A 27,383-nucleotide genomic window follows, 5' to 3' on the forward strand; every position below is an offset into this window, starting at 1 on the left:
AACCCAGTTGGATTTCAGAAAAAGACCAGCCAGGCTGCTGGGTCCAAAGAGGACAGCAGAGAAGCAAGAGTGGAAGCTGGGAGAGCAGTTACAGCTGTCCAGGGATGAGACGGCAGTGACTTCATCAAGGGTGGCAGCAGCCAGGTCGGAGAATGGGTCTGGGATATATCTGAAGGAAGAATTAACAGGGCCAGTAGATGGCCAGGAGGATATGGAAATAGGGTAAACCATGTTGTATTTATTAAGACAAATGTGTGTGGAGGGGGGAACAATCTACTTTCTGCAGTGGATGAGTTAATAACCTCAGTCTGTGGGTACATGAGGCTGGGGGAGGAAGGGAAGGTCAGGGTGGGCATACATTTGGCAGTCACCAGCATGTGGCTGGTATTACAGCCTTGGGAGAGAGGATATAGACAGACGCAGGCTGGGCACACCAACATTCAGAGCAGTACATCACAGTCGCCTGAGAATCAATTAGAATGACTATGCCTGAGGTTGGGGCCTGGGGAGGATATATAGTCAGCCTTCTGTATCTACCATGGATCAAAAATATTCAGGGGGAAAAAAACAATATAAAATAACAATACAAAACTTTAGGCTGGGCATGGTGGCATGTGCCTGTAGTCCCAGCTACTAGGGGGCTGAGGTGGGAGGATGGTTTGAGTTTGGAAGGTTGAGAATGCAGTGAGCCAACATGGCACCAAGGGACTCCATCCTGGGTGACAGGAGATTGTCTCAAAAAAAAAAAAAATAGCATTTACAAGTAATACAAGTAATCTAGACTTAAAATATATGGAAAGATGTGTACAGGTTAAATGCAAATACTTTGCCAATTCATATCAGGGACTTGAGCATCCATGGATTTTGGTATCTGCAGGGGACTGGTTCCAGGGTTGGTTTTTGTCTTTTTCTTTTTTTGAGGCAGAGTCTCGCTCTGTTGCCCAGGCTGGAGTGCAATGGTATATTCTTGGCTCACTGCAACCTCTGCTTCCTAGGCTCAAGCAATCCTACCACCTCAGCCTCCCGATAGCTGGGACTACAAGACGCATACCATCGCACACAGGTATTTTTTTTATTATAATTACTTTTTGTAGAGACGAGGTTTCATCATGTTGCCTAGGCTGGTCTCAAACTTCCGGGCTCATATGATCTGCCTGCCTTGGTCTCCTAAAGTGATGGGATTCCAGGCGTGAGCCACCACGCCTGGCCTAGGACTGTATTTTTTTAAAATTTTATTTATTTTTATTTGTTTATTTATTTATTTATTTTTTAGATGGAGTCCTGCTCTGTCACCTAGGCCGAAGTGCCAGTGGCACAAATCTCAGCTCACTGCAACCTCTGCCTCCCAGGTTCAAGAGATTCTCCTGCCTCAGCCTCCTGAGTAGCTAGGATTACAGGTGCACGCCACCATGCCTGGCTAATTTTTGTATTTTTAGTAGAGACGGAGTTTCATCATGTTGACCAGGCTGGTCTCAAACTCCTGATCTCAGGTGATCCATCCACCTCGGCCTCCCAAAGTGCTGGGATTACAGGCATGAGCCACAGCGTCTGCCGGACTATATTTTTTTAAGTTCTAGGTGCATCAGGGTTGACAGCCACTGATTTAGAAGTTCAGAGGAAGAAGAAAAAGAAAGAACTGGTGAAAGAGGCTGGAAAGACTATCCAGAGAGACAAAAGGGAACTATGGGAGCAAGTGAGGCACTGGGAGTCAAGCCAGGAGAGTGTCCAGCAGGGAGTGACCACTGTGTCGGCCCAGCTCAAGGGTCAAACAGGATGAGGGGAGACAGGAGCCTCCAGGTACAGTGGTGGAGGTAGAGGGATTCCAATTAAACCAGCCATCCCATTACTGGGTATATACCCAAAGGATTATAAATCATGCTGCTATAAAGACACATGCACACGTATGTTTATTGCAGCACTATTCACAATAGCAAAGACTTGGAATCAACCCAAATGTCCATTAGTGACAGATTGGATTAAGAAAATGTGGCACATATACACCATGGAATACTATGCAGCCATAAAAAAGGATGAGTTTGTGTCCTTTGTAGGGACATGGATGCAGCTGGAAACCATCATTCTTAGCAAACTATCACAAGAACAGAAAACTAAACACCACATGTTCTCACTCATAGGTGGGAACTGAACAATGAGATCACTTGGACTTAGGAAGGGGAACATCACACACCGGGGCCTATCATGGGGAGGGGGGAGGGGGGAGGGATTGCATTGGGAGTTATACCTGATGTAAATGACGAGTTGATGGGTGCAGCAGACTAACATGGCACAAGTATACATATGTAACAAACCTGCATGTTATGCACATGTACCCTACAACTTAAAGTATAATAATAATAAATAAATTTAAAAAAATAAATAAATAAATAAATAAAAAAAAATAAAAATAAAAAATAAACCCCATGCCAGATACTCTGGCTCCTCATGCTTTACCTTGAGTAAATTCCCACTCTCCTCGGATGAGCCTTGCATAAGTAAAACACATGAGGTTCGTTGTGCGCATCCATAAAACCAACTGTATAAACGCTTGCTACGCCTGTGACCGTGTGGACACAAGTGAATGAGCAAAGGTGAAAACGGAGGTATAATAATATTACTGTAGGTTCTACTTTATGGACACAACTCTAGAGTCGTGGGGAGACCTGCACACAATTCCTGGCCCCACATACCCTGGCTATGCAAGGCTTGGCAAGTCAATGCACTCCGCACCTCAGAGGCCCCATGTGAACAACGATGGTTGGACTAGATTAAAGGTCTTGTTGTTGTTGTTTAATTTTAAATTCAATTTTTAAAAGTTAAAATGGCAAGGGGAGCTGGTTTAATATGCAGGTTCCTGACCCCCCCCTCCCCCGACATAAGCAAGGTAAGCAACTCAGGGTAGGATGGCACTGAAGGCCTCAAGAGCTGCCTGCATTGGTCCAACCCAGTGCAAAGTCCTTGGGTTAGGTCTTGGAAAAAAATAAATAGTCCAGGAGATGTTTTTATCTCCTTAGTCAGAAAACCTGAGCTGGAATGCAAACAAGTCCTCAAAGGGTTAGAGGTGAATACCAGTCACTCAGTAAATACTGTTGGCTTATTCCTTAATATTACTTTACAGTAAAAACAAATGATGGAACAATATTATGAAACTTTATCTGCTTCATAACCTTCTCTTCTTAGGAAAAAGGCTGCTCCAGGTAAACTCAGGGAGGGTGGTCAGCAGATCATATGCAGGTGAGATACGGATTTTTTTTTTTCCCTCAATCAATGCTTCTTAATCAAAAAGTTACATACAGGAGTCCCTGGAAGAAGGGACCAAAAAGAGTTCCATAGCCACCCAAAGACCAATGCAGCAGCTTTCATGTCTGGTGTCTGCTGTGTGTTATGTGACTACAAAAGTCTATAGCACACACTGTCATTTCCACCAGGGATTAGGGAAGTGTGACCTACACGTCACAGGATGGAGGTGAAAATCACAGGGAAGAAAGAAACCTCATCTTCAAATTAAGCTGTATCAAGCTAAGGGTCACTTGGGACAATGCCCCGAACCATGAAAAAAAATGAATTTTCAATATGTTAGACATATATTTTATAAATAAATAAGCTATTGACAGATTTTGAAACTAAGGTTTTGATGGGGTTTTTGGTTTTCTTGTATTTCACCTGATGGGTTTCATTCTTAAACAAGAAGTTTTCTTGTCCCCTTTGTAGCTAATCTGAGATACTGGGTAAGAGATGGAGTCAAACCAGACAAACTAGGTCTGACTCACCTTGCTAGGTACGTGACTTTTCCTTAACTTCCCTGAGCCTCGTCGTCCTCATCTGCAGAATGCAAGAGCATTAAATTCAGGCCACTCTGAGGATTACCCAGCACACTGCAAGTACCATATGTTGACTATGCTTTCTCCCAAATGTCCCATCGTTGTGGGTATATCTGTTTTGTGGGTCATTTTAATTTTCTGTGTTTCTCAGACTCAGGAGTTATAAACCCACCTGACTACGAGAAGCACTAAAACTTCTCTGAAAATGTCATGCTACCACCTGGCAAAGGTGGATGCCCAAAGCTTTCTCGCCTCTTCTTAGGAAGCCAAGTGAGGACCAAATTTAAAAGGTAAAGCCGCGTTTCTCCACTCAGGGGGAGGACGTGAAGGAAGGGGCCGTGTCTGCTCTGATCTGCGTAGCAATGTGTAGCTGGCCCTCTTCTGTAGGATTTCTCATCCAGGGGAGCATATCGGAATCCCAGCGCTCCTTATCCCCATGCCCACCCACAACCGAGAACCTCTGCCCTAATCAATGCAGGCTGCCTTGTCTTCTCACACGCCTCAAAACTGATGCAACACACTGGTGAGTCACAGCATCTCCTGGGTTACACACTTGTAAACAAACACACGAAACCCAAAAAGGATACCATGCACACAGCAGGACTCTGAACCAGTGCCTTCTGGTGACCCCTCTGCCAATTTGGCAAGGCTCACAGACACCTCCTCAGAAGAAAGCTTTGAAGACATAAAATACAAAGGACTGCAAAGGAAAACGATTGCATCTAAAACTTGGAAAACTCTGGGATATGAACAACAACAAAAAAAGTCTGTGATATCTGATAAGTGCTTCTTTATTAAAGAATAAAAGAAATAAAAGATCTAAATAAATAAGACATATTCCATAACACAGTATTCTACAACATTGAGCCTTCTACACGTCCATTTCACCTATAATAAAAACAGCTCTACCCAACTGTAACATGAAATAAAAGATCTATTAGCACATTTAACAACAAATGTAATTTCATGGCAGTGATGAGCAAAGGCAGTAACTCAAAGTATCTGCTTCCACTGAAGCATGACATGAAAATATCTGTGATTTCTACTGGTGACAATATCACAGGTCCTGCTAACACCACTGTGCCTATGTGTGTCTATGTTCATAATTAAAGGAAATGCTGCATATCAGTTAGAAGTTAATAAAAATAAAAGTGCTATTTTTTTCCCCTTTATAAGTGCATGGAACCCCTAAATTCTCTCTACAGACCCTTTAGGGGTCGCAGGACCTCAGTGAGAGAGCTCCGCTCTACAGGGTCCTGTATTTAAGAGTTAACACCTGATCATTCAACTGACAGACATTTAGGAAATAGCTATGTTGCTCTAACTACAGGAACCACAGAAGAAGATACAGAATTAAGTTAAGGCTTTGACGTAAGCATGCTCTAAGAACTTTCAGAATCTCTGCTCAATGTTTATTTTGGTTCTTCCAGTTTTATTATAAGTTGTGTTATCTACTGCCAAACTCACCAGGATTTCTTCTTTTTCCTAACTGTATAATTAAAAACAAAGCAAAGAAACAAAAAAGACACTCTCCCTCTGTTCAAATCTACTATTTGTTTGTTTGTTTGTTTGCTTGCTTGTTTTGAGATGGAGTTTCACTCTTGTTGCCCAGGCTGGAGTGCAATGTTGCGATCTTGGCTCACTGCAACCTCCGCCTCTCAGGTTTAAGTGATTCTCCTGCCTCAGCCTCCCCAGTAACTGGGATTACAGGCATGTGCCACCATGGTTTCTCCATGTTGGTCAGGCTGGTCTCAAACTCCCAACCTCAGGTGACTCGCCCACCTGGGCCTCCCAAAGAGCTGGGATTACAGGCGTGAACCACAGTGCCCAGCCTCAAGTCTCCTGTTAAACAGATTTTAGAAACTGTGGCTCAGTGTCATGGAGTGAACACTGAGCCTTTCACACATCCATTTCACCTATAATAAAACCAGCCCTACCCAACTGCAGGCGTTTTACAGGAATGAAATGAGGCAATTTGTGCCAATGTTCTCTGAAAATTGTGTAGTGTTGCCCATGGATGGTCTTCCAATTACACTGTAAATGTCAGTGATTAATCAAAGTGTGAATGGTGCCAAGTGCAGTGGCTCATACCTGATTTCCTAGCACTTTGGGAGGCTGAAGCAGGAGGATTGTTTGAGGCCTGGAGTTTGACACCAGCCTGGGCAACATAGGGGGACCCCAACTCTCAAAAAAAAAAAAAAAAGATTAAAAATTAGCTGGGCTTGGTGATACATACATATAGTCCTAGCTACTCAGGAAGCTGAGGTGGGAAGGTTGCTTGAGGCCAGGAAGTCAAAGCTGCAGTAAGCCATATGTGTACCACTGCACCCCAGCCTGGGCAACAGAGCAAAACCCTGCCTCCAAAAAAAAAAAAAAGTTGCCAGGCACGGTGGCTCATGCCTGTAATTAATCCCAGCACTTTGGGAGGCCAAGGCAGGTGGATCACGAGGTCAGGAGATTAAGACCATCCTGGCTCACATGGTGAAACCCTGTCTCTACTAAAAATACAAAAAAAAAAAAAAATTAGCCGGGTGAGGTGGCGGGCGCCTGTAATCCCAGCTACTTGGGAGGCAGAGGCAGAAGAATGGCCTGAACCCGGGAGACAGAGCTTGCGGTGAGCAGAGATCGCGCCACTGCCGTCCAGCCTGGGTGACAGAGTGAGACTCCATCTCAAAAAAGAAAAAAAAACTGTATGAGTGGGACCCAGGAGCCTCCTGTGACAGAAATGGCCATGATAGGTACTGCAGGATCACAAGAGGGTCTCCTAAGGAAAGGTAAGTAACACAGAGAGGCCCAAAAAATAATTCTGTTACAAACCCTATTGTTCTCTTGTGAATTTTTTTTTTTTTTTTTTTTTTTTTGCAGACATCTACAGTCTGAAAAAAGCAAATACAAAATCTACCAAGGAGGTTACTGCAGACTCGGTTTTCCACACGATACCACATATCTCCTTGGTGGTACAGACGTCATGAATCAACAAAATGACTTGCCAGGAGCCTCCTATATGCTACAAGACACACTAGAAATTCTAAAGCTTCAACTTCAAGTACAAGTCTAACATGCTTCACAACTACCCTGATGTGGATTATTCTATTATCATCCCTACTGAAATTGATTATCTGCAGTATTCACAAAGACTCTGTAGGGTTTATGGGTCAATGTAAGCGACACTTTTTTCTTATTAATATCTAATAAAGAGAACCTGAAAACATCCCTAGACACGCCCTAAAGGAGAAACTTGTAGTACCAAACCAACTTGTTTATTATAAATAATCTCACAAATTCAAGAATATTGGAGAGATCAGCCTGTATTAGTGAAAATAATTATAAGAAATTTTTAGAGATGAGACATAAGCTGGTTTTGACCCAAGTTATCTGCAGGTAGAAGGACTGGTATCCTTTTTTTTAAGTGACACAGTGATAGATATATAAATTATTGGCTGCCATAAGTTTTTAAAGAGTGAAATTACTTCTAAAAGGGCACATTTTGAATAAACATCAGAATCATAAAGTATTCATTTTTAAAATTATCCTTTTTTTTTTTTTACAACTGTGCAATATCAAGTTTCACACCCTGGCCATCATGACCACACTGAAAACACTCACCTAGTTTACTGCTCACCCTACCAGGTATCCACTCTGCAGCCCATCAGCATGACTGGTTTGCTGCTGCAGCGGTATTTGGACTCTCCAAATAACCAGCTTAGTGAGCTTTCACATGAGAGTTATCAGCCTTGGTATACATGTTTTGCTATGTCACATAAATGAGCAGCCTGAATGTTCCCAATATCTTTGGTTTTAAATTTAGACAAACTCCTTCCCATTGAGTTTCTAAGGACTTGTGGTACTTTTGCTAAGAAACAGAAATAGGAACATTTTCAAAATCTTCTGTACAGTCAAAAAAAAAAAAAAAAAGTTGGCTCCCACCTATAATCCCAGCACTCTGGGAGGCCAAGGTGGGTGGCTTAAGGTCAGGAGTGGCCAGGTTGGTCAGTCTGGACAACATGGTAAAGCCCCATCTCTACTAAAAATACAAAAATTAGCTGGGCATGGTAGTGCGTGCCTGTAGCCCCAGCTACTCGGGAGGCTGAGGCAGGAGAATCGTTTGAACCCAGGAGGCAGAGGTTGCAATGAGCCAAGATAGCACCATTGCACTCCAGCCTGGGCAAGAGAGCCAGACTCCATCTCAAAAAATAAATAAATAAAAAGTTGGTTCAAATGAAAATCTTAACTTGATCCTCACTCCTCTAAAATTTCTATTCAGAACATTTAAAATTGGGACGTTTCATGTGGTTAACCCCTACAGTCGCATTTCTTTGACCACCTTTCCAAAGGTGGCAAGCCACAGCACAGGGTAGCCAGTACAAGATCTTATTTGGGGCCATGACTAAGAAGAACTGGTCATGATACTGCCACCACAATACGCATGGACAACTACTTACGGAAGTATTTTAGCGTCTCTTCAATTTGCTCGGTTGTGAGGTCAATGTTGGCATCTGGAGAAATGAGAGGTGTATGGAGCCAGTCGTCGTGGTCATAACCGTAGATGGTGTCGGCTCTTAACTTATAATGGGGCAGCTGCTCCTCCAGCAGGCTAATGATCTCGACTTCCGGAAGATCGGTGCTGTTGCACACATCTAAAGACAAGACAACCAAGAAATGAGAGCCCAGAAATGGTTATGGCCTTGCTGCTAGTTAACTAAACTTGTAGCCTGCAGCAGCCATCTTTGGTTATCTATCTACAGCATGAAGAAGCCAGACAAGCCTATGTCAGGAATCCTTTTCCAATTTAAATTATATTCTCAAAACTTTGAATTAATTGTGCACGCTTACGGCCAAGACCTACCCAAATGTTTCCTGTTGTTTAGTGTCCACTATTTAGGAAGAAAAGCCAAAGGTTTTGAGCTTTTATCATCTGAGTTAAGTCTTTCCACTATTTAGGAAGAAAAGCCAAAGTTTTTGAGCTTTTATCATCTGAGTTAAGTCTTTCCTCCAACCCTTTCTCTGGCCATTCTCCTTCAAGTGTTCTACATGTCTGCCGAGCCGGTATTAATTTCACCAATATGCCTAACTTCTTCTTGCCACTCTTTTACCATTCAAACTATCCTCCCATCTAGAATTTTGCCTTCATTTAATTTATTCATTCATTTGTTCATTCATCCACACTTCCTTCCTTCCATCCATGCATCCATTTGTATCCTGAGTACCAGGGGCATAGGAGACACAGTGGTGAACATAAGAGTCATGGTCCTGCCCTTGAAACACTTATATCCTTATGGGGCATCCAGCAATTATACCGATAGGCGCCCATCCTTTAAGGAATACCTTGAATACCACCTGACATACTGGTGTTTTGAGCACACCAAGCAGAATTAGTCTCTCTTACCCTTTCTACAGTGACATGCCATTTTGTCAGAACTTCAGTTACTAGACTTATTAAGTGTCTTGTGGGTATTTCAGCATCTGATTCATCTAGTTAGGAGAGGGCAAACTTCCATACACAGCTACCCTTGATCCACCACCTGTACACCATAGCTCTTGGCCCAGGCTGTGCTCAGGGGGTGCATACTAATGCCTGTGACGGAGAACCAATTCACACAAAGCACATTAATGCAGGCCTTTAAACTGCAAACATGACAACATGGCAAACATAACCAGGACATGTACCTTACTTCTCTATCCCAGTGCTTACTCATCAAAGGAGAACACAGACACTGAATTAAACAAGTGCTAATGGGTGAGTGATCATTATCTATCAACTAATTCTGGCTTCATACTGTATCAGCCCATTGTGCATAAGGCATTTGACACCTATGATGGGAAACGGCCCATGGGAGCAGCAGTGGTTCCGTCAACCCATAAACAAACCAAGTGCTTGTGGTGCACACAACTAGACAGGACAGGAGACTTAACTTGGTATTTTGTTCTAGGAATGAGTCTTCAACAAAGAAAAATTATTCAAAAGATAAGAATATTACTGAGGTTGTTTCTTATTTTTTTTTAAGACAGTGTCTCACTCTGTTGCCCAGGCTGGAATGCAGTGGCACAATCTTGGCTCACTGCAGCCTTGACCTCCTAGCATTCCTCCCACTTTGGCCTCCCGAGTAGCCAGGACCACTGATGTGCACCACCAAACCCAGCTAATTTTATTTTTTGTAGAGACAAGGTCCCCCTATGTTGCCCAGGTGGGTCTTGAACTCCTGGGCTCACGCAATCCTCCTGCCTTGGCCCCCCAAAGTGCTGGGATTACAGGCATGAGAAATCTTGCTGGGCCTGAGGTCAATTCTTATCAAAGTCACAGTACCATGTTGCTGCTTTGAAGTAGAAAACAAAAATGAGAACCTGGATCAAGTGGAGGACCAAACTCACTCTTCGGTCTCCATCCCTCTCCAAGATGTTAGAAGGGGGGGAAATCACTTGTGACAAATAAAACCACACAACAGCATGGGAAAATAAAGAGGAGATGCTGAGGACGAACCAAAAGTATGAGGTATTCCTAAATATGGTAAGATCAAATTAAAGGAGAAAGGCCCAGTCTTACATATGAGCATTCATTCACACATACGTACATGTCTACACACGCACAGGAAATGACTGGTGCAGTCAGTGGGAGTAGATCCTGGGGTGCTCCACACGGGAGGCTACTGTCAGAAGGAGCAGGAAGGGCCAGGGGCAGGGATTCACTGCAGAACCAAAGCAGGAACAGCAGAGAGGACCAGTCCCTTCCCTGTTCCCCCTGCTTGAGCCAAGGCCAGGAAGGCAGTAAGGCAGTAACTGTGGGGGCTGTACACACTCAGGTAGAACATGGAACACCTCTGCCTGGAAGAAGAGCAATGCCAGAGACTTTGTGTCAAATAAGAAGGCCACTCAACAGGTGAAAAAATTATGGATTTATGAGAAAAGAGAGCGTAATGACTCATGACCCTTTGGGCAGGAGCCCACTGAAAACACCTGTCAGCACCCACCTACCTCCTGCAGCTTCCTACCATTCCATACTAACAGCTCTCCCTCAATTCAATATGCAAACCTTCGCCATAGAGCATTTCCACTCAGGGAGTTGGCATGGTTTTCCAAAATGCCAAGGAAAGGGTTAAAAATGAGAAGGTGAGGACATTTAGAATTTTACTTGGTGCTTTAGAAAAGCAGTTCAGTCCTGGAGGGGGGACTACATCTCACTGCTGGGACTTCTCTGCCTCATGAGGGAAATGTCACAGCAAGTACACTTGGTATTTCAGCCAGCCAAAAACAAGACCAGACCTGCTCTGTCACTTTGCAAAGCTCTGCTGGGAACAGAAGTTACGTCCTCCCCCAGGTAGAGCAATAGCCCAACCTCAAGGCGGAAGATTTCTCATATTTCTTCCCATCTCCCACTAGCAATAAACCACCATTCAAAGGCTCAAGATGGGCCCGTAATAGGCAAATATTTCCTCTTCTCACTGTCAAGTAAAGAGTGAGTTCCCATGAAGTTCATCTCTGGGAAAGAACTCACAGTCATAAAACGCCACCATGTGTGTTGGGAGCAAGCCTCCAAAATCTGGCCATAAACTGGCCCCAAAACTGGCCATAAACAAAATCTCTGCAGCATTGTGACAGGTTCATAATGGCCCTAACGCCCAAGCTTAAAGGCTGTGGGTTTACAGGAAGGAGGGCAAGGAACACCTGGCCCACCCAGGGCAGAAAACCACTTAAAGGCATTCTTAAGCCACAAACAATAGCATGAGCCATTTATGCCTTAAGGGCAAGTCCCGCTGCAGTTAACTAGCCCAACCTAATCCTTTCATTCGGCCCATCCCTTCGTTTCCCATAAGGGATACTTTTAGTTAACTTAATATCTATAGAAACAATGCTAATGACTGGTTTGCTGTTAATAAATATGTGGGTAAATCTCTGTTCGGGGCTCTCAGCTCTGAAGGCTGCGAGACCCCTGATTTCCCACTTCACACCTCTGTATTTCTGTGTGTGTGTCTTTAATTCCTCTAGCGCCGCTGGGTTAGGGTCTCCCCGACCGAGCTGGTCTTGGCAATGTAACTGATGGAACACGGGGCCAAACAGGGTTGACACCTAGTTGGTAGCATCTCTTGGCTAAACATGGATCTGGTCAAACTGTCTCCACAGCAGCTCCACAAAAGGCAGTGCCAGTCTATCCCTAGTAGAACAGGCAGGGAACCAACACATTCCCGCCTGACACACCCACACAACAGGCTAGAATCATCTGGTGTCAATGCTGTTTGGTAGTGGGGAAAGCAATAAACTCCAGAAAGAAAAAAAAAAAAAAAAAAGGTCCCTTCTAAGAAATCTAAGAATAAGGTGACCCCTTGTGGCCAAGGTCAAGGAGAGCTGCACAGGCCATCTCCATAATCCTACCCCATGTCCTCATTCTTTGGGCCTTTAAAGCATCTGAAAATTTGCCAGGGCTGACGGTCCATGTTTCCAGGGCTGAAGGTCAACCTATTTACAGCGTGGGTCCTTGTGCCCATGTGATATCTTTTTCCTTAAAGCATATGACCAGTGAGATAACGTATCAAAAGGTAAGGCTATGACAAAATGCCTTTTTAAAAAACTCTGGCCCAGGCGCAGTGGCTCACACCTGTAATCCCAGCACTTTGGGAGGCTGAGGCGGGTGGATCACTTGAGGTCAGGAATTCGAGACCTGCCTGGCCAACATGGTGAAACCCTGTCTCCACTAAAAATACAAAAATTACGCAGGCATAGTGGTGCGCGCCTGTAATCCCAGCTACTCAGGAGGCTGAGGCAAGAGCATCACTTGAACCCGGGAGGCAGAGGTTACAGTGAGCCAAGATCACGCCACTGCACTCCAGCCTGGGTGACAGAGCAAGACTCTGTCTTAAAAAAATAAAAATAAAAAAAACTCTGTATATTTGATTTTTCTGTGACCAGCCTTATAAACATTAGCAGCAAATTTTCAGATGCCTTAAAGGCCCAAAGAATTAGGACATGGGGTAGGATTATGGAGATGGCCTGTGCAGCTCTCCTTGACCTTGGCCACAAGGCCAACGGACCCCCTATGGAAGGAGACACCACGTTTGCCTCAAGGAGAGGACACATTCAAGGCCTGACGTCAGGTAAACGTAACAGAATAGTCTTCAAGAATTCCCCAGGAATGCTTTCAGCATGGCGAACATCACTCCAGAGCATCGTCTCACCCTCCCAGCAACCTGGGACACAGAGATTTGCCTGTTATTACAGATCAGTAAGCTGGGATGCACAAGGGCTGTGGGATATGTTGTTGGTCAAGTTGATCCAGCTAACTAAGCAGCAGATCAGGCAGGAGCAGCCTCAGCTGTCCCACTGAAAGTTGTGCTCTTCCCTCCAACACCTGCTAGCCAGTTCCTAGGAGGATGCACTTGAAATGCTGGGGAATTCCCAGGATGTCATCATCAGGAAGTTTTTGTTCTAAATAGATGGAAGACTTCATACATGCGGCAGGCATGTAAAATGAAACCCACTCACAAATTAGGGAGGTGTTGGAATAATTTTCTCCTTTAAAGCACAGGAAGCAGAGGCAAGAATTTAGTAACTTGTCTGCAGAACCACAGAGGGTCAGGGGCCTGCGTAGGACGGGAGTTTATTCAAGTTCCTGCTGTGAATGGACACTGCCGGCCCACCCTGGAGGAAAGGAACCCTTTATGCTCTCTGTGGACATCATTTCCCCACAGTTGCAATTCACTTTGGTAACAAGCTGTAAAAATGTGTTCTCAAATAAGTCTCAAAAGAAGGGCATCCATTTCCTGACCAATCCCAAAGCCCAAAAGTCCATGGCTTCAGGTAGATATGCACTAACAACAGCCCCGAATCCCACCGACCTCCAGCCTGACAAACCATCAAAAGGCCAGGCTCAACCATCAGGGCAGATTTACCCCTCGGCATCCCCTCCTTGCCCAGTTACTGTAACAGCCCCATGGTGGCCAGTCACATGGCAGCTGGTATCATTTCTGGAAAATAGCTTTGTATTTATTTATTTAATTCTTTTTTTGTTTTAAGTAGGGATGGAATGAATCTCACTATGCTGACCAGGCCAGTCTCAAACTCCTGCCCTCAAATAACACTCCCAGCTTAGCCTCCCAAAGAGCTTTTTAAATCATGCTATTGCTCTTCCTTAAAACCTCCCAGCTCCCTACAAAGTGCTTCATCATTCTGCCTCTACGTTTCTATGGGAGACGCTACTGAGTGTTTCCCAGTACACACTCTCCACTTCTTCCTTTTGGTCATGCAACCCCCAAGATGTGGCTGGGCCCACAGCCACCCATCTAGAAACTGTTTCCCAGCTTTCCCTGTAGTAAGGTGTGTCCACATGCCTGGTTAACAGGATGTAACAGAACTTCCAAGTCATGCCCTTTCTGCAGTTGCAGAGTTGGGCTGGTACTGGAGCCATGCTCAGCTGAATTAGTAAAGGCAATGCCCAGGAAATGACCAGAGCTACCTCAGCTGCCTGAAACACCCTGGTGGAGAGACAGGTCCTGGGCCTCCTTCCACTTGGACTTTTAAAAGCCAAAGAAATGGCCGGGCACGGTGGCTCACGCCTGTAATTCCAGCACTTTGAGAGGCCAAGGTGGGCAGATCACGAGGTTAGGAGATCGAGACTATCCTGGCTAACACGGTGAAACCCCGTCTCTACTGAAAATACAAAAAATTAGCTGGGCGAGGTGGCGTGTACCTGTAGTCCCAGCTACTCAGGAGGCTGAGGCAGGAGAATGGCGTGAACCCGGGAGGCGGAGCTTGCAGTGAGCCGAGATTGGGCCACTGTACTCCAGCCTGGGCTACAGAGCGAGACTCCCTCTCAAAAAAAAAAAAAAAAAAAAGCAAAAGAATAAACGGCTACCTTATTGAGGCCACAATTCCAATTACTCTGGTCTCTGTTAAAGCAGCTAACTCAACACCAGAATAGCCTTTCTTACCAAGCCCAGCCTCTGCTATTTTCTCCAATTTCCCTTCACTTAAGGCATACCAACTTCTCACCATTTTCCAAACACTTTTTTTTCACAAATCTAAGTTTCTATACCAGCTGTTTTGGCTCCCTAGAATGCCCTTCACTGCCTAGCAAACTTCATCTTAAAATATCATTCAAATGTCACTCTGTATTGCAAAGCCTCCCTTAACCTCTCTTCTCTGGCTTCCACAGTACTCAGTACATAAATGACTTCACTACGATGTTCGAAGTGTATTCTCTGTGGCTCTTCCCTACTAATTGTGAGCCTCTCAAAAGAAAAGGCTTTGAATTATCCACCTTACCTTCAGCCCAGCCCTTACTACTTTGCCAGGCAACAGTAAGCGTGAGATGAGTGATGGAACAAGGGAAGCAGAGAGCAACAGCCGGTGGCAGATCTAGTCTGTGAATCCCCTGCCTACCCAGGACAGACACACGCCCAGCCTGCAGCATGAGGCAGGTGGAGCCATCTAGTGTCAAGGTCTTTTCAAACCCACCTAAGTATGCCCCTAGGTCTTTATCCAGCATACAGGAAAGTCCCATGGGATAGTAAATGTCCCCTCAATTGCTCAGCAGATGTCAGTCCCATCCCCACCATTCTTACGGCACCACTTTGAAAGTAAAATAACCGCCGGGCGCGGTGGCTCAAGCCTGTAATCCCAACACTTTGGGAGGCCGAGATGGGTGGATCACGAGGTCAGGAGATCGAGACCATCCTGGCTAACCCGGTGAAACCCCGTCTCTACTAAAAAAATACAAAAAGCTAGCCGGGCGAGGTGGCGGGCGCCTGTAGTCCCAGCTACTCCGGAGGCTGAGGCAGGAGAATGGCGTAAACCCGGGAGGCAGAGCTTGCAGTGAGCTGAGATCCGGCCACTGCACTCCAGCCTGGGCGACAGAGCGAGACTCCGTCTCAAAAAAAAAAAAAAAAAAAAAAAAAAGTAAAATAACCTAAAAGGACGCTTTACCTCTTCAGAGGTATAACCCTTCCTACGTTTTTTTCAAGGCATAAGATTTGGAATGGACCTTCCTACCCAGGATGTAGGTTTCAGTTAGGGCCGCCTGGGAGTGAGGAAAGAGTGCTGGAGCCCGCTTGGCACCTGGAAGGTGTGGAGTGGTAGAAGCAGCTGTGTCCATTCTCCACCTGACTGGGGCTAGATCCTCACCTGCAGAGAGCAGCTAGGAGGAGGCCGGCTAGAAGGAGCCTCCTCCATCTAGGGGTTTGCACGGATGCTCAGGTGACATGCCAGCTTCACAAAACCTGCCAGGTGCCTGAGACAATGCTTACATTTTACAGCGAAAGCAATAGCTCTACATTAGTGTCCAACATTTAACACTCAGAGAACCTCATATAAAAATACAGATCTCAGCGGGGTGCGGTGGCTCACATCTGTAATCCCAGCACTTTGGGAGGCCAAGGCGGGAGGATCACTTTGAGGTCAGGAGTTCAAAACCAGCCTGGCCAACATGGTGAAACTCCATTTCTACTAAAAATACAAAAAAAAAAAAAAAAAAAAAATTAGCCAGGCGTGATGGTGGACACCTGTAATCCCAGCTACTCGGGAGACTGAAGCAGGAAGAACTGCTTGAACCCGGGAGGCAGAGGTTGCAGTGAGCCAAGATCACACCACTGCACTCCAGCCTGGGCGACAGAGCGAAACTCTGTCTAAAAACAATGAAAATACAGCACTTTGGGAGGCCGAGGTGAGTGGATCACAAGGTCAGGAGATTGAGACCATCCTGGCCAACATGGTGAAACCCCATCTCTACTAAAAATACAAAAATTAGCTGGGCGTGGCAGCGCGTGCCTGTAATCCCAGCTACTCGGGAGGCTGAGGCAGGAGAATCGCTTGAACCCAGGAGGCAGAGGTTGGGCGGTGAGCTGAGATCGGGCCACTGCACTCCAGCCTGGTGACAGAGCCAGACTCGGTCTCAAAAAACCAAAAAAAAGAAAAGAAGAAATACAGAACTCTGGCTCTCAGAAGAAGTCAGCCTATCTAGGATCAAGGGACCTCCTCCTCCACAGAGGAGTTAAATGCTCTGAGTGGTGGCCACCCCCAGAGAGGGAGTGTGATCATTCCAACAGGGTTTCTGGGCCTTCGTGCCTGCACGCTGGAGCTTAAGGCCTCTAAGCCCAGAAGAACAGAGACCTGAGTAGCTAAAAGGTGAGCAGAGTCTGCAGAAGAGCTGTCTAGAAGGAAAGTAGACCTAGACACTCGCCCGGTTGGCAGGAGATCTGAGAAAACAGCAAGGGGAAAAGAACCAAAGACAGTAGAGAGAAAGAGGGAAAACCTGGTGAGAGAAAGCTCAAGCAAAAGCAAAGGAAGAGAGAGGAACAGGAGAAGGGAGAAAGGAATACCACAAAGAGACAATGGCAGGAAACCAGCGCCACAACTGCCACCTGCTGGAAGAAGCCGAGAGGCCTGGGTGCCGGCCAGGAGCACGGTTTCAAGAGTTTGGAGAAAGGACACCCAGCCTTGGTTCTGCCCTCACAGCTTCGTCCTGTCACTCTGGCAAATCACATCTTCATATGCCTGGGACTCAGTTTCTTCCTCTGTAGAACAAAGGTGCGTGGCTGCAGAAAAGCTTTCTTCATATCCTAAATTTCTCCGAGTGGTGCGAGTAAGAGTTGCACATTCTGAGGGCTGTGTCTGGGGGCAGCCACCACTCGCAGCACTTCCCGGTGATGTCCCCTGGACCTCGACATGCTGACTTCATCCTAGAGACCAGGGATCTGTATTTTTATGAGAATCCCTGATTTCTAAATGTTGAATACTGAGGGCCAGATTAAACATGCATGCCTCCAGTCTGCATCCTGGTGCTGCACTCTGGGACTTCAGAGAATGCTGCAGACCACATTAAAGGTGACAAAGAACAAGAAAAGGGACCTTCACTCATCAAATAATGACCACCTCACAGAGGTCCATCTTTTTTATTTTTTTCTTCCCTGTCCCTCTCCCACTCCATTTCTTTACCCACAAACCTTCCACTTGGCCATCAGAGAGCCGGGCGCAGAGCATGACCCCTGGCTATGCTTGGGGAGGTGTTCTGGCTAGAGGCAATAACCCTCTCTCATGACACATTACCCATGGCAGTGACTGCAAACCCACAGCAACGTTTTAATGACTTCACAAGACAACACTCCTCACCTACTCAGCCACTTGGAAACCATTCTGTACAGACTTGGAAACAACTCCACTTTCTTAAAATTATAAGGATTAAAGGGCAGGAATAAAGACTCATACTCAGGCCACACTGGTGCTGGAGATGTATGTGATACTTTGTTAGTGGTATCTGACAGACAACCTTCTAGAAAATTCCTCTCTATTAAGGGACCATGCAGTTTAGAGCTTTACCTGAACATCTTCAGAGATTCAGTCTTAGTAATTACTTTCCATACCACAAAAGTTATGATTCCACAAATTACAAAGAGGACACTAGGGCTAAAAACTACTGGCACAACCTCCTCATTGAATGGAAAAGGACACTGTGTTCAAGCTGAGGAAGTGGCCAAATGTCACAGAGCAAACCAGTACCAGACTAGAGATGGGTGGTGCTTGGCCTGCTGCAGGTCCCACCACGCAAGGGGACTTGGAATGTAGCAAGAGCACCTCCAGATGCTGATTCATTTTTCATTGTTTGCCCAGCACCCGGAACCCTGCCCGGTAACCAGTAAGTGTTCAATAAATGTTTGCTAAACAACACAAAGCACTTGTATCTATGACTGCCTTTCATTTACTCTCACAAACCAGCAGGCTGTGCAGGATGAGGATTGGGAACACATTTCATAAAGGAGGAGACCCAGATCTAAAAGACAGAAGGGGAAACTGAGGCCCTGCAAGGTTCAGAGACATGGGGGAAGTCTCAAGGCTAAGCAGTGGCAGAAATGGAAGCAGGACCTCCTTCGTCCTGTCACTCTGGCAAATCACATCTTCATATGCCTGGGACTCAGTTTCTTCCTCTGTAGAACAAAGGTGCACACCCTGGCTCACACCCTAGCCACAAAGGGACAAGGGACAGGTCCAAGTCTTCCTTTTCTGCCTCTCTCTCCACTGAGGGACAGCCCACTTGCTGTGAACAGCAAAGGGGATCTCCAGAAGAGAGAAGGACAAGCAGAGAAACCCTCGTAGAATCAGAAAGGAAAGACTGACTATGCTTCAGAGACAGGAACAAAAACCAACACTGGGGAGTTCTCTAGAATGCCGTGGCCTTAATTACAAACAGAAGAAACACTTTCTAAGAAAACGGACAAAAAAAATTACACAGTTGAACTCCACATAGCCTGGTGTCAAGTACTGAGCTACCATCTACTCACACATACACGCACCAGCCCCGGTGACACATACCCCCAAAGAAGCAGTAGCACGGAGACGGCCAATCCAGCCAACTCAGTCGTGTTTGGAAACAGGGTGTCCGACGTGAAGCTAAGGGGCAACTGAATGTGGCACATTCCACTCGGGCATGCCAGTTTTGTTGCGCAACAAGAAAGAACAAGAAGGGCAGGGCAAAGGAAAGGGAGGAAGAATCCTGTTATGGAGGCCCCAAAATGCCACAACTAAAAAAAAAACAGGCGAGAATTACATTACAGGTTATTAGTGTTAGATTGATTCTAATACTAAAACACAAAGCAAAAATTGTACAGAAATTTATTTTAAACGTAAAAGTTAACATGTATAAGTTCAGCCCAGAGTTAAATCTGCAGGAAAATACTCAATAAATGGACTGCTACTGTCTATTTGAATTTGTTTTAATAGGAAATAAAAAGACAAAATACTTTTGATCTCCAATAGTATTGATAACTTCTCTTAAAAGCATATGTTGGCCGGGCACACTGGCTCACGCCTGTACTCCTAGCACTTTGGTAAGCAGAGGCCGGCAGATCACTTAAGAGTTCGAGATCAACCTGGCCAACATGGCAAAACCCCGTCTTTACAAATAATACAAAAATTAGCCTGGCGTGGTGGCGCACACCAGTAATCCCAGCTACTTGGGAGGCTGAGGTATGAAAATCGCTTGAACCCAGGAGACAGAAGTTGCAGTGAGCTGAGATCGCACAATTGCACTCCAGCCTGGGCAACAGAGGGAGACTGTCTCAAAAAAAAAATAATAATAATTTAAGTATGTTACATGATACAATTATTAAATAACCAAGGGAAGATTATTTTACATGAAAATATCCAGTGCCGCATAAATGTAATTAAAGTGCTCACAACTGATCTAGTGTTTAGACAGATGGAGCTAGTGTAAATTGGAACAACATTTGCAGTAAACAGTTTGACAGTATGTTCAGAGAACCAAAAATGTGTCCAAGATCCTTAAACCAGTAATTGCACCTGGGATTAAATCTAAGAAAGGAATAAAAACAATCTAAAGTGTAAAATTCATAAGCTTGTTTATGGTACACGTGACAAAGTTAAAAACATGCATAACCAGGTTCCTCAAAAACTCAAACACAATTACCATATGTTGCAGCAATTTCACTTTAGCAAATTCCTGCCACTGCTTCTATCTCAAAAGAAGTGAAAAGTGGGAACTCAAACAGATATTTATACACCCGTGTTCTTCGTAGCATAGATAAAAACAATCCTAACACCTATCAGCAGATGAATAGATAAACAAAATGTGTAGATACATTGGAGTGCTATTCAGCCATAATAAGCAATGACGTACTGATACATGCTGCAACATGGTGAACCTTGAAAACATTATGCTAAGTGAAAAAAGCTGGCCTCAAAAGACCACATATTGAATGATTCCATTCATATGAAATGCCCAGAACAGGTAAGTCCACAGAGACAGAAAGCAGATTAGTGGCTGGCAGAGGCTAAGGGAATGGGACAAAGTGGAGCGACTGCTAATGGGTAGATGGTTTCCTTTTGGGGTAACGAAAATGTTCTGGAACTAAACAGTTATGGGTGCACATTTTGAGTGTACTAAATGCTACTGAACTATACCCTTTAAAATGTTTAAACGGGCCCAGCCCAGCGGCTCACGTATGTAATCCCAACACTTTGGGAGGCCAAGGCAGGATGATCACTTGAGCCCTGCAGTTTGAGACCAGCGTGGGCAACACAGTGAGATCCCGTCTCTATAAAAGAAAAACAGTGCTTTTGGCCAGGTGCAGTGGCTCATACCTGTAATCACAGCACTTTGGGAGGCTGAGGTGGGCGGATTACCTAAGGTCAGGAGTTCAAGACCAACCTAGCCAACATAGTGAAACCCCGTCTCTACTAGAAAATACAAAAATTAGCCAGGTGTGGTGGCACACACCTGTAGTTCCAGCTACTTGGGAGGCTGAGGCAGGAGAATCACTTGAACCTAGGAAGCAGAGGCTGCAGTGAGCCAAGATCATGCCATTGTACTCCAGCCTGGGCAGCAAGAGTCAAACTCCGCCTCAAAAAAAAAAAAAAGAAAGAAAGAAAAGAAAAGAAAAACAATGCTTTTAAGAAAATTAATTTTTTTTGCTCATCATCACTGGCCATCAGAGAAATACAAATCAAAACCACAATGAGATACCATCTCACACCAGTTAGAATGGTGATCATTAAAAAGTCAAGAAACAACAGGTGCTGGAGAGGATGTGGAGAAATAGGAACGTCATCGTGGAAGACAGTGTGGCGACTCCTCAAGGATCTAGAACTAGAAACACCATTTGACCCAGCCATCCCATCACTGGGCATATACCCAAAAGATTATAAATCATGCTGCTATAAAGACACATGCACACATATGTTTACTGCAGCACTATTCACAATAGCAAAGACTTGGAACCAACCCAAATGTCCATCAATGACAGATTGCATTAAGAAAATGTGGCACATATACACCATGGAATACTATGCAGTCATAAAAAAGGATGGGTTCATGTTCTTTGCAGGGACATGGATGCAGCTGGAAACCATCATTCTCAGCAAACTATCGCAAGGACAGAAAACCAAACACCGCATGTTCTCATTCACAAGTGGGAACTGAACAATGAGAACACCTGGACACAGGGTGGGCAACATCACATACCAGGGCCTGTCATGGGGTGGGCGGAGTGAGGAGGGATAGCATTAGAAGATATGCCTAATGTAAATGACAAGTTAACAGGTGCAGCACACCAACACGGCACATGTATACATATGTAACAAACCTGCAAGTTGCACACATGTACCCTAGAACTTAAGGTATAATTTAAAAAAAAAGAAAATTAATTTTTTTAAATGGTTAAATGGCATATATTATGTTTGTTTTGTTTTGAAGAGATAGTGTCTCATTCTGTCACCCAGGCTGGAGTGCAGTGGTGCAATTATGGCTCACTACATCCTTGAACTGGGCTCAACTGATCCGCCCACTTCAGCATCCCAAAGTGCTGGGATCACAGGCATGAGCCACAGCGCCTGGCCTATAATACTTTTTAAAATGACATTGTTAGGCTGAGTGAGCTGGTGTATGCTTGTAATCCCAGCGCTTTGGGAGGCCAAGGCAGGAGGATCCCTTGAGCCTAGGAGTTCAAGACCAGCCTGGGAAAGATGGTAAGACCTCATCTCTACAAAGAAAAAATTAAAAATCCAGGTGTGGTGGCACACACCTATAGCATCAGCTACCGGGGAGGCTGAGACAAAAAGATCCCTTGAGCACAGCAGTTAGAGCATGTAGTGAGCTGTGACCATACCACCACCCTCCAGCCTAGGAGACAGCAAGACCCCATCTCTCACTCTGTCACCCAGGCTAGAGTGCAGTGGCATGATCTTGGCTAACTACAACCTCCATCTCCCAGGCTCAAGAGGTTCTCGTGCCTCAGCCTCCCAAGTAGCTGGGATTGTAGGCACATGTGAACATGCCCAGCTAATTTTTGTATTTTTAGTAGAGACACAGTTTTGCCACATTGTCCAGGCTGGTCTTGAACTCCTGAGCTCAAGTGATCTACTCGCCTTTGCCTCCCAAAGTGATGGGATTACAGGTGTGAGACACTGCACCTGACCTTTTTAATTTTTTCTTTTTTTTTTTTCTTTTTTTTTTGAGACAGAGTCTCGCTCTGTCACCCAGGCTGGAGTGCAGTGGTGCGATCTCGGCTCACTGCAACCTCCACCTCCCAGGTTCAAGTGATTCTTGGGCCTTAGCCTCCCAAGTTGACCTAGCTAATTTTTGTATTTATAGTAGAGACGGGGTTTTGCCATGTTGGCCAGGCTGGTCCTGAACTCTTGAACCTAGGAGATGGAGGTTGCAGTGAGCCGAGGTCTCACCATTACACTCCAGCCTGGGCAACAGAGTAAGACTCTGTCTTAAAAGAAAAAAAAAAAAAAACACAAAGTAAGAACTGAGGAGAAGGATTAGATTACCATTAGGTTCATGGAATTCCTCTTCCCAGGCTTTCCTTGGAGTCTTAGTACACTCTGGAGTAGGGGCTAGCTTTTGACCACAGAAGACACATACCTGGTATAGAAAAGTGCTTTGAAAACCAGTCTCCTGAAAAGGGGAGAGGCTCCGGAAGTGTGAAAACTCTTTTCTAGGTTTGAAAAAAAAAAAAAAGAAGACGCCGGCCCACAGTATCTTTCAAAACAAAAATATTGGCAAATTTCATACTTATCCTTGTCAAACACAATATAAGATGTCAAAATTTGGCATAAACCCAGTCCAAAACAGAATGATCTTCATGTAATTTTTAATAAATAACACATTCACATGGGTTTAATCAAAATGGATGCATTTTGAATTTAATAAGATTGCCATAACTAGTATTGGGCACGGTGGCTCACACCTGTAATCCCAGCACTTTGGGAGGCCGAGGCGGGCGGATCACGAGCTCAGGAGATCGAGACCATCCTGGCTAACACGGTGACACCCCGTCTCCACTAAACATACAAAAAATTAGCCTGGCGTGGTAGTGGGCGCCTGTAGTCCTAGCTACTCAGGAGGCTGAGACAGGAGAATGGCGTGAACCCAGGAGGCGGAGCTTGCAGTGAGCCGAGATCGCATCACTGCACTCCAGCTTGGGCGACAGAGCAAGACTCCGTCTCAAAAAAAAAGAATACCATAACTTCTAATCCTGTGGCTTTAGGCAGTCTAGCCCACGGACAATAAGGAGGTTTGTTTTGGGAAAGGACTGGTATCCTCTTTGTTTCAAAGCTAAACTATAAGCTCCTCCTAAAGTTAGTTTGACCTGTATCCAGGAATGAATAAGGAGAGCTTGGAGGATGACAGCAAGATGGAGTCAGTTAGGTCAAATCTTTTTTCACTGTCTCAGATTTTCTGAGTTCACAGCTGTTCTGGGCCTTCTGTCTGGAACACCTTTCCCTTCCCTGCCAACCACCCCTTTGCCCTCTGATCTCAGATGGAGTGACTTCTTCAGGGCCACCTCCCTAGATAGGTGGGCTAAGTTACCCCCTTGGCACCTGGCATTTTTCACTGATCACAATTTGTAGTCACTGATTTAGTGATTGATTACCAGCAGTCTCTGTCATCGGAATACACAGCTCCAAGAGGGCAAGGACAGGGTCTGCTCAGGGCCAGAGCAGACACTCAATAAATGCTGCAGAATGGAATGAGCAGCCAGTTTGGTTCTTCACAAGCACCTGCAGTGCCCTGCACTGGGAAAATCAACCTTCACAAACACAGAGCAGAGCAGCCAGGACCTTCACTGAACACCTGTGGGAGACCTGGGGCTTTCGCCAAAATGATGCCTTTCTCCTGGTCACAAAAATGCACAAGGCAAGACTTGCTTTTCTGTCTTCTACTCCTCGACACCTTCCTGGGCCACAAAAAGCCTGGTTGTCAAATGGCAAAGCTCACACCCCACCTACAAAAGGCGAGGGGCTGAGCCAGGACGACAAAATTCAACACATGAAGCTGAATTGGGCAAGGGAAGTCAGAATAGTGAGAATGTTTACAACCCTCAACAGGAAAAAGCCCTTCAGCCCTTATGCTGCAAAGGCAGGAGGAACACTTTCAGGACTACTTCACAGGAACTTAAAAAGCTCTGTGTGTAGGACTCCATCCCCACAGAGGAGCACCCCAGCCTTGCATGGCTCTCAACCTGCAGAGGGCTGTACTTTCTCCTGCGCCCACCTTAGCAGAAGCCCCAGAAGCCCAGATCTACCAACCCCCACCCCCCAACACACACACACACACACACACACACACACACCCCATGGCCTTTCCCTCTATTGTTTGTGTGGCTCCAGCCACAGCCGGGAACTGCCTGTCTGGGCTATTCAAGTTATCTCCACATGGACAGTTCGTATAAGTGTTCTGGTTACACAGTTGCATTACTCCTGGTATTTTTAGTGTCCAATTTTGCAACACACACAAGGTTGTCAGGAACAAATATATAGTTACAGTAAGAATGCCTGTATAAAGTTTAATTTTGCACACTCAAAGCAATCAGTCATTTTCTTTACAGTTCTAGCCTTTACACCATGCTTAGGATGGCCTTTACCATCTCAAGATTAGTAAAATATCCAGTAATATTTTCCTCTAGCACTTTTACGGTTGAATTTTTAACATTCTATCTTTTCTTTCTTACTATTTTTTTTTAACTGCTGTTTGCTGAGCAGGGCTAATTCACAGGCAGTGTGCGCAGGGTAGCAGCCAACATTACATCTTTCTATCACCTTTTGAACCATCTGGATTTTACTGGGTTTGATGGAGTTATGTAGGGATTCACTGCACTTTCTTATAATGATAACAAACACATCAGTAATAATAGTAAACATTTATGGAATGCTACCATAAGCACTTACAAGCATTTACATCCATTAACTCATTTAATCCTCCTAACAGTCCTAACATTTATTCCCATTTGACAGAAGAATGAATACACTAAAGCACTGAGAAGTTGAATACCTAGACCCACATCACACAGCTTGTAAACAGTGAACTGGTTTTCTAACAGAGCCTGAACTCGGAGGTCACAATCCTAACCACCACCCACACCTGCCTCTGGCCCCAAAGATCCTGACCTCACTGATTAAATAATCTCTCCTTATAACTCTTCTTTCTCTGAATTTTCTCCTAGCCCAACTTCCGGTCTTTTGCATACTTTGAGAATTTCTTAAGCAAAGCACATAGATAAAGCTTCACTTTTTGACCCATTCTGAAACTTTGCCTTCAAACAGGAGCATTATGGTCAAATTGGATAAGACTCATCTTACTACTGTCAAGCCTCTTGGTGGTTCAGCGTCGGGAGGTTTCATCACTTTGCTGTCTTTTGCGTTGCAGAGTACGTGCTACCAGATTCTTTCTTCTAGTGATTTAGAAGAGAGCTTCCACAAGCAGTGCTGGGAACGGAGGGTGCCAGGCAGTGTCCGGGGTGACCATCAGCTAAGAACTACTTCCACCATTTACCCATCATGCTATGCAAATACCACTGTTTTCCTGTCAGGGTCATTATGTGAAAGGTTCAGGAATGCTAATGTTGAATGTTCAAATCTTTTTTTTTTTTTAAAGGCAGGGTCTCACTCCTGTCACCCACGCTGGAGTGCAGTGGTACGATCACAGTTCACTGCAGCCTCAACTTCCTGGGCTCAGTGATTTTCCCATCTCAGCTTCCCAAGTAGCTAGGACTACAGGCAGGCAGCACCACACTTGGCTAATTTTTTGTATTTGTAGTAAACATGGGGTTTCCCCATCTTGCCCAGGCTGGTCTTGAACTCCTAGCTCAAAGGATTCACTTCGCTTGGCCTCCCAAAGTGCTGGGATTACAGGCTTGAGCCACTGCCCCTAGCATGCATCATATTTTAAATTATGGTCAAGGAGGCATGGTAGACACTACTAGTGGCCATCCGCTATCCATACTCTTCTTAGTATCAAAGCTCTGGGCCCTAAGGAAAAACCACATTTCTTAGCCTCCCCTGCAGCAAAATGAGACTACAAGGCTAAGTGTTGGCCAATGAGATAAAAGCAGTGGTGTGTGAGCCTTTCTCAAAGGCTGCCTTCCCTACATCCTGGAATTCGGACATGATGGCTGGAGCTTCAGCAGCCTTCTTAGATGTGAGGTGACCTTAAGGATGGAAACCACATCTAGTATGGTAGAACTGAAGGACAGGAAGAGCATGGGACCCTGGGAACAGCAGGGCTGCACCAGTCCTGCGCAGTCTCCCTCTGAACTTCTTATATTTCAGAGAAAAATAAATCCTATAACGTGAAGCCACTCTTCTATATAGCCAAACTTAATCCTTACTGATATAGTTATCTTTAAAGGTACTATCTGTACAGGCTAAGAGGTTAACAGGCCAAGAGGTTACAGGCTAAGAGGTTAACCTGTATTTTCCTAATTATCCACAGCAAAAATAGAATAATCTATTTGCACTTAATCTCACCCATCTCCCTCCAACCTCAGGTTTTACTGTTCTAATCTGGGAGTTCAGATGAAATTTCCTGTTTTTAAATAATTAATTTCTTTTTTTTTTTTTTTGAAACGGAGTCTTGCTTTGTCTGTCGCCAGGCTGGAGTGCAGTGGCGTCATCTCGGCTCACTGCAACCTCTGCCTCCCAGGTTCCAGCGATTCCCCTGCCTCAGCCTCCCAAGTACCTGGGACTACAGGCGCACACCACCACACCAGGCTAATTTTTGTATTTTAGTAGAGACAGGGTTTCATCGTGTTGGCCAGGATTATCTCAATCTCCTGACCTCATGATCTG

General features: G+C 45.1%; 1 protein-coding gene across 9 annotated transcripts in view; it reads right to left on the bottom strand.

Moving 5' to 3' along the window:
* TRAK1 (trafficking kinesin protein 1) overlaps positions 1–27,383 on the bottom strand; it is a 210,898-nt gene that overhangs the window by 95,469 nt on the left and 88,046 nt on the right. For all 9 annotated transcript variants that reach the window (XM_031663456.1, XM_031663453.1, XM_031663457.1 and 6 more), the window contains one exon: positions 8,261–8,455. Coding sequence is in view for 5 of the 9 variants with exons in the window: in XM_031663448.1 (XP_031519308.1) it covers positions 8,261–8,455 (195 nt within the window). In the remaining 4 variants the exon portion in view is untranslated. The remainder of the gene's footprint in view (positions 1–8,260; positions 8,456–27,383) is intronic.

Source organism: Papio anubis, chromosome 2 (genome assembly GCF_008728515.1).
Source record: "Papio anubis isolate 15944 chromosome 2, Panubis1.0, whole genome shotgun sequence".
NCBI classification, from domain to species: Eukaryota; Metazoa; Chordata; class Mammalia; order Primates; family Cercopithecidae; genus Papio; species Papio anubis.